Consider the following 15,410-nt stretch of genomic DNA (forward strand, 5'->3'; position numbering starts at 1 on the left):
GACATGTCATTTTGAAACAAACAAGTAGGCTTTCAATTAAATGAGAATGAAACTAAAACTCAGAATGGTGCATGCCCATTTTCTAGCAGCAGTGAGTGAGCTGTGTTCTGAGATGCTGTTTAGTCAAGTATTGTACACTTACCTTCAACCTCCTATCAGTAAAGCTCATTGATGGCAATGGTTGTTGCTGAGATGAATCTCACACGTGTCTCTTTTTTGTCTTGCAGCCTGGTAAGGTTGACGTTCCAAGTACTCACAGCTTTAAGGAGAAAGTATTTAAGAAGAAAAAGAACTGTGCAGTATGCAAGCAACCAATCGCGTCACAGGGAATCTTATGTCGTGGTAAGTAAAGTCCAGTAGAAGGAGAATTCTTATTCGATGTGGAAGGTTTAAACTGGTTTTCTAAGGAATGGGTGGAGAATGGCAGACATTATCTTTTAGATCAGATATTTGCCTTCTCAGATGAACATAAAAACTTCCATGGCAGTATTTTGAAGAAGGACAGTTTTCTCTGGTGTCCTGGCCAATATTTATCCCTCAATCAATGTGACTAAAATATTACTTCATTACTGTTTGCAGCACTTAGTTTCATGCATTACAACAGTGACTGCAGTTCAAAATATTTTATCATTGGCTTTAAAGTGCTCTGAGACACCCAGAAGGTTTGAAAGAAGCGATATAAATACACGTGCTGTGCGTATCTGTCTCTGTCCCGCTATCTCTCTCTCTCTTGCTTTCCCACCTCCAGATGTCTCTGGATTATGACCTCTTCTGTAATTATCTTTCTGTCCACTCTCACCAGACCAGGCAGCAACAATGATGGTTGGGATCTTCTTTCATAGAGCCATAGAGTCATCCAGCATGCAAACATACCCTTCAGCTGAACTAGTTCCATTTCCTGCATTTGGCCTATATCCCTTGAAAACCTTTCCTATCCATGTACCTGTCCAAGTGTTATAATTTCACCTGCCTCTACCACTTCTTCTGGAAGCTCATTCCATATATGCACCACCCTCAGTGTGAAAAAGTTGCCCCTCAGGTCCTTTTTAATTCTTTTCCCCTCACCTTAAACTGATGCTCTCTAGTTTTGGAGTCCCCTACCCAAGGGAAAGAGCTTGGCTATTCACCTTATCTATGCCCCTGATGATTTCTTTAAACCTTGACAAGCTCCTACCACCCAAGTAAAAAGGTCCCAGCCTATCTAACCTCTCCTTATAAATCAAACCCTCCAGTCTCGGGAACATCCTTGTAAATCTTTTCCAGTTTAATAACATCCTTCCTGGAGCACTGATGCAGAGGAGGCTGGAATTGCCATGCAAGGAGGTAACAGTGATAGGGAGAGGTATGTGGATGCGAAAGTTTTGCATTGGTGCTGTAGTGCATTTTGCAACTATCAAAGTCCCTCTCAATTCTAGGAACTGTTGCATTTGGCCAGAGTTTGCAGTTGTACATCACACAGGCACTCATTATTTGACTATGCTTTTTTGAATTTGTGAAGTCAAACACAGAGGGGTCATGGACCTTTGCTTTATGCTGTTGCTCCATATGCCATTCAAACAAGATAATCCTAGAATGATACAGCACAGAAGGAAGGCATTTGGCACATCTTGCCTCTGCTGGATCTTTGACAGAGCTTTCCAGTTAGTCGTCTTTGAATTGGAGTAAGCATTTATGGCGTAATGCTGTTATTTGGGGAGCTTGACGCATTTGATCGAAGACTGGGCCCAGTGTATGGAAAGAATGTATTACTTTTTCTGAGCAAATGACATTGGGGCAACAAGTAATTCTCCTGACAGTTTGTGGATCCACAGCTTCTTTCAGCTATTAGGAACCTAACTTTCCCTGAAGCAGCTGATCCTAAAGCCTTTCAAGAGCTGATGGATTTAGTTAAGGAATATTACAACCCCAAGCCTCCCCTAATTCTGAAATGCTATCGGTTTTACTCAGCAATTTGAGAACAAGAAGAATCCATATCGGGTTTTTTGACTAGGTGAAGATGACTGGCAAAGGCATGTGACTTTGGTTTAACCCTTAATGGGATGCTGAGAGACCGTTTGGTATGTGGGATTAAGGATGTAATCATGCAAAAGCACCTACTAGCCGAAGCCCAACTGCACTTCAAACATGTACTCAACAGCCTTTATCATTGGACAATGCGGCAAGTGGAGCATATGATTTGCAGGGTATTCCAGTGGAAGTGGACACCCGCGCCAGTCTGACTGAACTTGGGAACACCATTTGCAGTGAAGGCAATTGCATAGCCTCTCTCAGGACCTATCTTGAACAAAAGGGACTCTAGGTCAGCCCTCAGCAAAATGCCAAAACAATGCCAAGCCTCAGCCAATCTGTTAAAATGTTCTTCGGGATCCAGGCCAATAAACCATTGTAGTTGCTGCCATTATGTGGACTCGAGATAGCAAAAGAGTCCCACTAGGCCTGAATTGAGTAAGAGAACTCGTGGGCCAGAATACAGGAAAGTGTACACTCTGGAAGGTCCACCTACATCTGGTTTGGAAATAGTTAAATTACTTCGCAACATCTAAATCAGAACCAATCAAAATAAATGTCTGGTTAAATAGTCACCCAGTTCTAATGGAGGTCGATACCAATGCAGCCCTTTCAGTAGTTGCGGAACCAGTCTTGAACAAAATTCGCTCTGGATCCGATCATTAAGTTGGTGCAAGCCCTCAGCTAGACTGAGAACCTACACCGGGCAACCTTTACTGATTAAGGGTAGAACCTCGGTCATGTTCTATTCTCTTAAGAGAAGCAGCTGGTTCAGTTACTACAGATTGTAGTAAAAGAAGGCTCAGGCCCAAGCTTGAAGGGGTGAAATTGGTTGAGAAAGATTCACCTAGATTAACTCAACATTTTTCAATTAGAAAATGGTTGCCTAAGTGAAGTCCTAATTAAATACCCAGAGATTTTTCAGGAAGGTCGAGGGAGTATCAAAGGAGTCAAGGCCACCTGGCATATTGACCAGGAAGTAATTCCATGATTCTGCAAGATCCATGCAGTTCCATTTGCTTTACGGGCAGAAATCAGGAGGCTGGAAAGAGAAGGAATCATCAAACCAGTCCAGTTAGTGGAATGGGCAGCACTGGTCGTACTGATTGTGAAGTTCAACGGGTCGGTTCGCCTTTGTAGGGATTTTAAACAAACGGCAAACCGCTTTTTACAACTAGATAAATACCCAATACCTTGCGTATAGAGGATTAATACACCAAGTTGGCCAGGGAGCTGTCCTTCATGAGTCATGCATACTTGCAATTCCAGTTAGATGAGGATTCCCAGACGTATGCTACAATTAATTCCCACCAGGGTTTGTATCAATATACAAGACTGCCATTTGGGATAGTAACAGTCTGTGCCACTTTTCAGTGGACGATGGAGAACATTTTACAAGGTCTACTACCACACCCCGCCCCCCCCCCCCTCCCCCCAATTGCCAATTATCTAGATGGCATGCTAACAACTGGGAAACCAACAAGGAGCACTTAGAGAACTTGGACATAGTCTTAGATGTTTCTCCAAGGGGAGTGTATACCTTAGAAGGGGAAGATTTGTGTTCCAGCCACCCTAAGTAACCTACTTGGGCTACAGAGTTGACAAACTGGGTTACACCCTTCGGAAGATAAAGTAAAGGTGATCAAAGGTGTCCCGGTTTGCACATCTGTACTGGAGCTTACTTAGATCTTTCCTTGGGCTGTTGAATTGTTATGGAAAGTTCATAGATAACCTGACCTCCATTCTGACACCCTTGATTCAACTCCTAAAAACGGATCAGCCTTGGAAATGGTTGCATTGCCAAGCCACAGCTTTCAGGAAAGTGAAGAAACAGCCTACAGCTTCACCAGATACCAAACTGCCCTGGTTCCTTTTTGATTATAGGACACCCCTCATGCAACTACAGGGATAGTACTGGCAGAGTTGCTAATGGGGAGGAGGCTCTGCACCAGATTAAATCTGATCTTCCTGGACCTGGTGGAGAGGGTGAAATGGTATCAGGAACGCCAGTTCTGGACACAAGACTCCTCTAACCGAGAGAGTATATTTCAAGGGACAAAATTTGATATCTGAACCATGGGAATGGCCCTGCATGGGTAAGATGTCACTGGACCTGACCTCACGTTGACCATGCCTATGAAGTTCAGGTAGGTGCGACAGTCTTGAACAAGCACATGGACTATATGAAAATTCCAAACCCACAAATGCAGCTGGAGCAAAATGTGCCTGGTTCCTCAGAACAGCCTGAAAAGCTGTTGGAACCCATGGATTCTCCATTTCTGTCAAGCATTGAAGAGACTTCAGAATCTGAGATGGACAAGGTGTGTGTCACCGCCTCGACACCCTTGCCACCTGAAGAAGAGAATGAATTTCTTCCGAGATGCTCTGGGCACAAGAGGCATGTACTGTGTGTTACACCCTGTCCATATCCGAGGCAGAGTCAGAGGAACCTGACCCAGTGATACAACGCCCCAGGAGGAGCTACAAAAAAGAAACGGCCTAGGTCTTAGGACTCAGAAGGGGAGGGATGTAGTGATTGTAATGAGGTCAACCAGGTGGATATCATAGAATATAAGTTCCCTGATTGGGAGTGTTCTTTCACTGTGTCTCACACTACACACACACACACATAACATGGGTGCTGGAGAAAAATAAGCACTACTGCATTTAAGCGTTAATGTGTGGGGTATATATAAAAAAAAGGAGTGTCAGGGGTAGAAAAAAAAGAACAGCAGTGAAAAATAAAAAAAAACAAGAGTGTCTGGGTGTTAAGTGCTTTATTTCCCCCTCCAACTCTATTTTGATTTAATCCCTGCCCTCCCCTTCACTGTTTGATCACACAGCATTGCCCTTTGAGAAGGGCACTGCTTGTCACTGGCCACTTGGGTGTTTCCTTTCTTCCTGATGGTGGAATATAAATAAAGATTGCACACTTGTCATTTTTCACGGTTTCCGACACCTGCATGCACACAACATGGGTACTGGAGAAAAATAAGCACTACCGCTGTCAGGTGGTAGTGTAGGGGGAGGAATAAAAAAAAACAGAAGTGTTAGACATCCTGTCACTCTGAGAGTTGGCTCTGAGGAAGCTGGATCAGTGACTGAAGGACTCTCCAAAAAAAAACGAGAAGAGAAAAGAAAGAGTGTCTGGGTGTGGAGTGCTTTATTTCCCCCTCCAACTCTATTTTGATTTAATCCCTGCCCACCCCTTCCCTTATTTTGATCACACAGCATTGCCCTTTGATGTGAAGGGCACTGCTTGTCACTGGCCACTCAGGTGTTTCCTTTCTTCCTGGTGGTGGGAAGTGAATAAAGATGCGTGCACCTTGTGTCTTTCACTGTGCCTCACACCTGCACACACACAACATGGGTGCTGGGGAAAAATAAGCACTACCGCAGTTAGGTGGTAGTGTGAGGAGTAAAATTTAAAAAAAGAAAAAAAGCGTTAGATTTAGAAAAAGAAATATAAAGAAGAGTGTCTGGGTGTGGTTTTGATTTGAATCTCTACCCTTCCCCCTTCACTTAGTTTTTCACATAAGCATTGCCCCTACCAGGCTTTGCTTGTTACTGGTTTCATGGATGTTTTTCCTGGTGGTGGAAATGTTGAATAAAATAATTTTGCACATGGTGTTTTTACTGAGTCCCTGTACTTACACACACGCATAACACAGGAATAAAATAAACATAAACTGGAGTGTGAGAGGTTCTGTTCACTCTGAGAGCTGACTCATTTTTTCACCCTTAAAACCACTTAAAGATTATTGTGTCCTGTTAATGGGATGATAAAAGGACCCCATACTTTATCTTAAAAACTGCAATTTCAAAAGAAGGCACTCAGATGCCAAAATAAGAAATAGGGGTGTGGTGGAGAGACACAGTAGCATAATAAACAAATACAAATCAATAGAGAAGCACAAGTCATTCCCCAGAAAGCTTCAATCTGAGAACTGGATGACTTTCGTATCCGTGACTACGCAGTTTCTCCACCCCATAATGTCTCTTTAATGTCACATCTAGCTTGAATAATAGACCAGCAGGAGCCTGGGTCTTTGGGAGAGTCAGGCCTAGCAGGGGCCTGTATCGCTGGAGGAGACAGACCCAGTAGAAACTTAAAGTGACACTACTGTTTTGAATGTGAATTTCCCCCAGAATGTCACTTTGCTGAAATGATCTTGGTGTCTATGCTGTCCTATTGACTTTATCTGTTTTCATTCTTGGACACTATTCTTACCTTCTTGACGAGCTGCTGAAAAATGTAAATAGCTCTCGAATCCTGTCAAACTAATTCATTTGGCACTTGTCGTTAAACAGGCCAGTTTTAAAAAATAATTATTATGATGTGAATTGGAAAGTCCCTGACTGTCATTGCAGAGAAATATTCTGCATTACAGTAAATGCTTCTGAGCACTCCACCCCCATCTTTTGCCAGCTGCTGAATCATGTTTCTCAGATCGATGAAGGAGTGAGATGCAGTGTGTCTGGTCATTCTGTCTAAGTGAAAACTGTGTACCTCCAGCTCAGCCCACTGTTAATGGGCCTGATTTTACCTACTCAAAGTCTATTCACTTTCACATTTCCCCCATTGCCCACTCACCTGACCGTGTTTAAATCCTCAACAAAGGGAAAGCTGGTAGGTATAGGGAATGCTGGATGACTAAAGAAATTGAGGATTTGGTTAAGTAAAAGAAGGAAGCATATGTCAGGTAGAGACAGGATAGATCGAATGAATCCTTAGAAGAGTAGAAAGAAAGTAGGAGTATACTTAAGAGGGAAATCAGGAGGGCAAAACGGGGACATGAGATAGCTTTGGTAAATAGAATTAAGGAGAATCCAAAGGGTTTTTACAAATATATTAAGGACAAAAGGGTAACTAGGGCGAGAATAGGGCCCCTCAAAGATCAGCAAGGCGGCCTTTGTGTGGAGCCACAGAAAATGGGGGAGATACTAAATGAATATTTTGCATCAGTATTTACTGTGGAAAAGGATATGGAAGATATAGACTGTAGGGAAATAGATGGTGACATCTTGCAAAATGTCCAGATTACAGAGGAGGAAGTGCTGGATGTCTTGAAACGGTTAAAGGTGGATAAATCCCCAGGACCTAATCAGATGTACCCGAGAACTCTGTGGGAAGCTAGAGAAGTGATTGCTGGGCCTCTTGCTGAGATATTTGTTATCATCGATAGTCACAGGTGAGGTGCCGGAAGACTGGAGGTTGGCAAAAGTGGTGCCACTGTTTAAGAAGGGCGGTAAAGACAAGTCAGGGAACTATAGATCGGTGAGACTTACCTCGGCGGTGGGCAAGTTGTTGGAGGGAATCCTGAGGGACAGGACGTACATGTATTTGGAAAGGCAAGGACTGATTAGGGATAGTCAACATGGCTTTGTGCGTGGGAAATCATGTCTCACAAACTTGATTGAGTTTTTTGAAGAAGTAACAAAGAAGATTGATGAGGGCAGAACAGTAGATGTGATCTTTATGGACTTCAGTAAGGCGTTCGACAAGGTTCCCCATGGGAGACTGATTAGCAAGGTTAGATCTCATGGAATACAGGGAGAACTAACCATTTGGATACAGAACTGGCTCAAAGGTAGAAGACAGAGGGTGGTGGTGGAGGGTTGTTTTTCAGACTGGAGGCCTGTGACCAGTGGAGTGCCACAAGGATTGGTGCTGGGCCCTATACATTTTGTCATTTACATAAATGATTTGGATGCGAGCATAAGAGGTACAGTTAGTAAGTTTGCAGATGACACCAAAATTGGAGGTGTAGTAGACAACGAAGAGAGTTACCTCAGATTACAACAAGATCTGGACCAGATGGGCCAATGGGCTGAGAAGTAGCAGATGGAGTTTAATTCAGATAAATGCGAGGTGCTGCATTTTGGGAAAGCAAATCTTAGCAAGACTTATACACTTGGGAGTGCAGGGTCATAGCTCCTTGAAAGTGGAGTCGCAGGTAGATAGGATAGTGAAGAAGGCGTTTGGTATGCTTTCCTTTATTGGTCAGAGTATTGAGTACAGGAGTTGGGAGGTCATGTTGCGGCTGTACAGGACATTGGTTAGGCCACTGTTGGAATATTGCATGCAATTCTGGTCTCCTTCCTATCGGAAAGAAGTTGTGAAACATGAAAGGGTTCAGAAAAGATTTACAAGTATGTTGCCAGGGTTGGAGGATTTGAGCTATAGGAAGAGGCTGAACAGGCTGGGGCTGTTTTCCCTGGAGCGTCGGAAACTGAGGGGTGACTTTATAGAGATTTACAAAATTATGAGGGGCATGGATAGGATAAATAGGCAAAGTCTTTTCCCTGCGGTCGGGGAGTCCAGAACTAGAGGGCATTGGTTTAGGGTGAGAGGGGAAAGATATAAAAGAGACCTAAGGGGCAACTTTTTCACGCAGAGGGTGGTGCATGTATGGAATGAGCTTCCAGAGGAAGTGGTGGAGGCTGGTGCAATTGCAACATTTAAGAGGCATTTGGATGGGTATATGAATAGGAAGGGTTTGGAGGGATATGGGCCAGGTGCTGGCAGGTGGGACTAGATTGGGTTGGGATATCTGGTCGGCATGGACGGTTTGGACCGAAGGGTTTATTTCCATGCTGTACATCTCTATGACTCTATTTCCATACAATGTTGAAAAAGTGTGTAAAACTGTGGGGGGCTGAGATGGAGTGAATAGGAACTATTTCTGTCAGCAGAGAGGCCAATAGCCAGGGGACAGATAGGAGAATTAGAGGGGAGTTGTAGAGTCATATAGATGTACAGTACAGAAACAGACCCTTCGGTCCGACTCATCCATGTCGACCAGATATCCTAGCCTAATCTAGTCCCATTTGCCAGCACTTGGCCCATATCCCTACTAAACCCTTCCTCTTCCTATCCCATCCAGATGCCTTTTAAATGTTATAATTGTACCAGCCTCCACCACTTCCTCTGGCAGCTCATTCCATATACGCACCACCCATGCATGAATAGACTGCCTCTTATGTCCATTTTAAATCTTCCACCTCTCACCCTAAACTTATGCCCTCTCGTTCTGGACTCCTACAACCCAGGGAGAAGACCTTGTCTATTTACCCTATCCATGCCCCTCATGATTTTATAAACCTCTATAAGCCACCCCTCAGCCTCCAACACTCCAGGGAAAACAGCCCCACCTATTCAGCCTTTCCCTATAGCTCAAACCCTCCATCTCTGGCAACACTTTGTAAATCTTTTCTGAACCCTTTTGAGTTCCACAACATCCTTTCTATAGGAGGGAGACCTGAATTGCACACAAAGTTCCAAAAGTGGCCCAACCAATGTCCGATACAGTCGCAACATCCTCTCAACTCCTATACTTCATGCTCAGAAAGGTTTGCAGATGGAGTGGAATTTGCTGCATGAAAGGTCTTCAGAGTCAGAAACTCTCATCATGTTTTAAAAAAAGACTCTTGAAGAGCTGTAACCTACAAAGCATCCAGAGTTGCAAAATGGGATTAAGCTGGATTGCTTTTTTTTTGACCAACACAGACACAATAGGCTGAATGACCTCCTTCAGTGTTATAAACGTTCTTGTGTTCTGGCTGGAAGGCCAGTTAAGCCCACAGTTTGACCCCATATTTGGTTTTGATAAATGATAGGTTGGATGTCGAAGTTTTAAACAGAAGAGTCAAATTTATTTGGACCAGACAGAAAGATATTGTGTACTTAAACTGCCTGCTTCCATTTTTTTGCTGAGTCCTCACTGATACGTCTTGTTGAACTGGCTGGGCTTCTATCATGAAGAGAGGAGACCTGATTAAACTCCTTCCAATTTGATTTGAAATTACTTTGATAGGGTGAATGTGGAGGAACTGTTTAGATGTTCCCTAAAGCGCTCTGCTAGGAGGCGCCCAGTCTCCCCAATGTAGAGGAGACCACATCGGGAGCAACGGATACAATAAATGATATTAGTGGATGTGCAGGTAAAACATCTCCGAGACACCCGCACCAATCAATCAAACCGCCCCGTGGCCCAACATTTCAACTCCCCCTCCCACTCTGCCGAGGACATGGAGGTCCTGGGCCTCCTTCACCGCCGTTCCCTCACCACCAGACGCCTGGAGGAAGAACGCCTCATCTTCCGCCTCGGAACACTTCAACCCCAGGGCATCAATGTGGACTTCAACAGCTTCCTCATTTCCCCTTCCCCCACCTCATCCTAGTTTCAAACTTCCAGTTTAGCACTGTCCCCTTGACTTGTCCGGACTTGTCCGACCTGCCTAGCTCCTTTTCCACCTATCCACACCACCCTCCCCTCCCTGACCTATCACCTTCATCTCCTCCCCCACTCACCCATTGTACTCTATGCTACTCTCTCCCCACCCCACCCTCCTCCAACTTATCTCTCCACACTTCAGGCTCACTGCCTTTATTCCTGATGAAGGGCTTTTGCCCGAAATGTCGATTTCGCTGCTCATTGGATGCTGCCTGAACTGCTGTGCTCTTCCAGCACCACTAAACCAGAATTTGGTTTCCAGCATCTGCAGTTATTGTTTTTACCTTGGGACTAATTATGACAGCTCTTTCTAAGAGACAAGGTTTTTTTTGGATAAACCTGTGCTCCCTCTCAGGCCAATATCTGTTCTCTGAGCTGGTCTTATTCTGTCAGCAGTGTCTCACCCAGGGCAGTGATATTGATTTGGAACACCAGAGTTTCTCAGTTATGATAGTGGCATAACATTTAGCTCTGTCACTGCTGGGAATGTCCATGAGGGTCCTGACATTCCAGGTCCTGAACTAAATTTTGAAGATGTGAAAATTGCTTGTGCAAGGTTTTTTTTTAAAATGGGGTGGATGATGCTCACTATCACACAATTCTGTTGGAGCAAGGTCTTTGGTCCAACGTCAGGGATAGCCAAAATGATTGGAGACTCCACTGCGGAGACAGGGAATCTGTCACACATGCACACCACAGACGCACCACATACCTTGTTGTCCTGAGCATTCCCACTCCATCCTGCTTATTGTGGGTCAATGTTAAGGGAAGTAATTCAAGTCCAGGCCCACTCTCTTGTGAAATCACTACCAACTAGGCCTCAGTTGCTGCCATCTTGAATGAAGGTGCCATATTGTCCCAGTGACCTGTCTGTCTGAGTAGCCTTTTCTAGCCAAACCACCTTGACCAGATGGCAGCAATTGACAGCCACCCTGTGACCTAACAGCCTCACTTCGTTGCCTCCTTCTGACCTGGTCGCTGTCCCCCTGTTTCCTCACTCTGTTCACGTGGCCTCTCCTGAAGGTATGGCCCCCTATCATTTGGCAGCATCTCCCTGTGACCTTCCTCTGTCCCAGTGACCACTACCGTTGGCTATCCCATGACCTCGCTCTCTCTTGTTGGCTCCCTGTGACCTTTTTCTGTCCCATGTGGCCTCTCCTGCTGGCTCCCCTGTGACTTTGTTCCCTCCGAACAGCCTCTCCAGTTGGGTCTCCGTGACCTTGCTCCCTCCCAGTGTGCTGTCCTCCTGGCTCCCCTGTGACCTTGCTCTATCCCTGTGGTTTCTCCATAGGCATGCAGGGCCAGCAGAGATTTGGATGAGTTCTCTGAGGGTTAAATGTGGGAGAGCATTCAAATAGTTAAGTCTAGAGGTAACAGAGGCATGGATGGAGGTTTCAGGAGCAGACGAACTGAAACAAGTGTGAAATCAGGTGATTTCATGGAGATAGGACGAGGTAGTCTTGGTGATAGTATGAACATGTGGATTGGAAACTCATCTCAGAGTTGAATGTGACGTTAAGGTTATGAACAGTTTGGCACACTTTCAGGCAATTGCCAGAAAAGAGATTAGAGACTCAATCAGGAATGAGTTTGCAATAGTGGACTGAAGACAGTCTCTTCAGTCTTCCCAATAAAGCCAGCACTCATCTTAGCACACTGGCCAACAACTGACAGAAGACCTGGTGGTGCACAGCAGAGTAGAATTCTAATTAGTAACACACTGTAAAGAAACAATAGGTTTGGCACAGCAAGAAAGGATGGACTCACTAGCCATATTTATGAAGATTGCCAGCTGAGGTGGAATAATCAGCTCCTTCCACAGATGATTTATGATACCCCACAGATTTGATGACTAATCCGGACCACATTTCCATCTTGGAAATGGTACATTAATTCTGCTTTACCTTGGCTTGAATGTGGCCATTTATTCTTATTCTCCAGTGTGAAAACAGTCACCCTTTTGTATTCCTTCTAAATTAATCCATGAATATTATTTCCACGGTTTATGGCTGTGTCCCTTCAGAACCACAATGAGCAAATTTAGTGAGGCTCCCCGCCAGTGGAGGCCTGGAAATTTCACCTCACCATCAGCCAAAATTTGAGATTGCTCCATTGGCAGGGACAGGCTTCTACTAGAGGCAAATTCTACCAGAAATTAGGTTCTGTCCTAATTTTGATAGCTTTCAGAACAGATTCCGTCCCGAGCAGAGGCACCACCTGTAAACATCTGAGCACAATTCACAGCCTGAAAAGAGGGAAAATAAAAAAAATGTTTATTTTTTAACCTTTGTTGATGGATTTGCTGGGTTTAATGGTTTTGCTGACCAAGTCCCTGTTATTCTAGACCTCCAAAGTTATGCTGGCTCGATCTTTATTTTGTGTTGCATGGCTCCAATGTGGCATTGTTACATGCCAATGCGTTATCTAATAATTGACATACTTAAGAACATATATCCTTCCGTGAAATATTCCGTGATACTTTCTCCAGTCATTACACGATGCATGATATAAACTGTACAATTATTTTTATTGCCTAAGAGAACTTTGGGATGATGGATATCTGTAGAATAAAATGACCCTTTTTTTGTAACATTTTGATCAAAATGCCAACGATGAAAAATGGCATATTTGGAAATCTGTAGATATCTCCTGAGGCCACATGCAATCTGCCTAAGTGGCTGAGAAACAGCCTGGCTGCATTCTTCTTGTTGTGTTGGTAATGCAGTACAGGACTTCTCTTTATAGCCAAGTTGATCAGCATTGCTAACATAGCTTGAGAATGTCAGGGGAAGCTTTGGAAAGTGCCCAACAGTCAAGGCGTCTTCAATTTTATCAAGAGTTCTAACTGATTCTCTCCAATCTTGACCTTACGTTTACTTTATTTCTCTCTCTCTCTCTCCTCCAGTCTGCAAGTTAGCAAGCCACAAGAAATGTGAGCCCAAGGTAAGATGATTGTTTATTTTAAGCTTATTTGGTTTGCTGGTGAATGAATTGAACTGGCCACGTCTCTGAAAGCCTGGTTCCATTCATTTAAATTTGTCAACTCCCTCCCTCTTTAAAAAAAATAGCTACTTGTAAGAGACAGATTTTCTCAGACATTCTAACCCCTGTTTTCTCCTTAATGAAGTCTTTTAGTCCGGTAAACTACTAGGCACATTACACAGTGGGAGACTTAATTCAGCAACTCTGTTTGAGAGGGATCATCAAAGAGCTCTTTCATTTGTAAAGATTGACGGTTTAATGAATCCTGAATGGTATAGTTGAAACAAAACTAGTACTTAGGGACAAAAACAGAAATTGCTGGAAAAGCTCAGCAGGTCTGGCAACACCTGTGGAGAGAAATCACGGTTAATATTTCTGGTCAAGTGGTACTTCCCTCAGAACTCTTTTGTTTAATATTAATATTACTAACTAATATTTAGGGTTGGGGGTCAACGGTTCTAACTCATGTTGGCTTTCTGAACCATCAGCTCCTGTAATACAGTCAAGCAGTAATGGGTTTTCCTGTAGAAACATTGAAAATAGGTGCAGGAGCAGGCCATTCAGCCCTTCATGCAATTTCAGCATCCCACTCCTGCTTTCTCTCCATACCTCTTGATCCCTTTAGCTGCAAGGGCCACGTCCAGCTCCCTCTTGAATAGATGTAACAAATTGGCCCCAGCAGCTTTTTGTAGTAGAGACTTCTACAGGTTCTACTCTGCAGAAATTCTTCCTCATCTCAATCCTGAATGGCTTACCCCTTATTCTTAGACTGTGACTTCTAGTTCTGGACTTAACCAACATCAAGAATATTCTTCCCACATCTGGCCTGCCCAGTCATAGAGTCATAGAGATGCACAGCATGGAAACAGACCCTTCGGTCCAACCCGTCCAGGCTGACCAGATATCCCAACCCAATCTAGTCCCACCTGCCAGCACCCGGCCCATATCCCTCCAAACCCTTCCTATTCATATACCCATCCAAATGCCTCTTAAATTTTGCCATTGTACCAGCCTCCACCACATCCTCTGGCAGCTCGTTCCATACACGTACCACCCTCTGCGTGAAAAAGTTGCCCCTTAGGTCTCTTTTATATCTTTTCCCTCTCACCCTAAACCTATGCCCTCTAGTTCTGGACTCCCCAACCCCAGGGAAAAGACTTTGCCTATTTATCCTATCCATGCCCCTCATAATTTTGTAAACCTCTATTAGGTCACCCCTCAGCCTCTGACAGTCCAGGGAAAACAGCCCCAGCCTGTTCAGCCTCTCCCTATAGCTCAGATCCTCCAACCCTGGCAACATCCTTGCAAATCTTTTCTGAACCCTTTCAAGTTTCACAAGATCTTTCCGATAGGAAGGAGACCAGAATTGCACGCAATATTCCGACAGTGGCCTAACCAATGTCCTGTACAGCCCCCATCAGGATTTTATATGTTTTTATGAGACTCCCCCCTCATTCTTCTAAATTCCAGTGAGTATAAGCCCAGTCGACTTAGTTGTTCTTTATATGTCAGTCCTGCCATTGTGGTGAGTTTGCTGAGTTGTATGGATGGTATGGAGTGAAGTGGGGAGAACAGAACTGGCCAGATTGCTCTATGAGAGTTAAGTTGTAGGGGAGTCAGACACTCAATATGGATGGTGGGGAGTGAAAGGGGGAGAACGGAACTGGCCGGATTGCTCCATGAGAAGCAAGCATAGGCTCGATCGATTAAATGGCTTCCTTCTGTGTCATATGTGACTCTGTCCTATCTGCTGACAGCTGCTGGGAAGCGAGAGTTTTTCTCAAGTATTTTTATAAACAAAAGTGCGACTCGTGGATAATGTGGTATTTAGACTGTCCACAGTGGCCTGGCTTTTCTCCATAATGGCCATTTAAGTCAAATTGGAAAGCAACACTGGGCTAAGTTGTCAATTTTCATTTTCCATGGGTGAAAGGTCACACAATTGACTATTTAAAATAAAACTGCTCCCTCAGAGCCAAAACTTTGCATCTTTTGGAACAAAGGGTCACAGAGTGGTTGGTAGAGTCACCAAATCCAGCTGTGTTGATTCTGTACTGTGTGAACTTGGCTCTGCTGAACTGAGAGGCCTGGCTATACTTAATAAGTGGCATCGGAAGGAGGGGGCTCGATTAGCACCAGACTTAAAGCCACTGAATTCACTTTCACAATGAGTTCCAGCCGCTC

At 44.2% G+C, this 15,410-nt stretch overlaps 1 protein-coding gene across 5 annotated transcripts in view; it reads left to right on the plus strand.

Annotated features, from left to right (window-relative positions):
* LOC140471293 (tensin-2-like) overlaps positions 1 to 15,410 on the plus strand; it is a 283,909-nt gene that overhangs the window by 95,650 nt on the left and 172,849 nt on the right. For all 5 annotated transcript variants that reach the window (XM_072567285.1, XM_072567283.1, XM_072567286.1 and 2 more), the window contains 2 exons: positions 228 to 342; positions 13,150 to 13,187. In XM_072567285.1, the coding sequence (XP_072423386.1) occupies positions 228 to 342; positions 13,150 to 13,187 (153 nt within the window). The remainder of the gene's footprint in view (positions 1 to 227; positions 343 to 13,149; positions 13,188 to 15,410) is intronic.

Source organism: Chiloscyllium punctatum, chromosome X (assembly GCF_047496795.1).
Source record: "Chiloscyllium punctatum isolate Juve2018m chromosome X, sChiPun1.3, whole genome shotgun sequence".
NCBI lineage: Eukaryota > Metazoa > Chordata > Chondrichthyes > Orectolobiformes > Hemiscylliidae > Chiloscyllium > Chiloscyllium punctatum.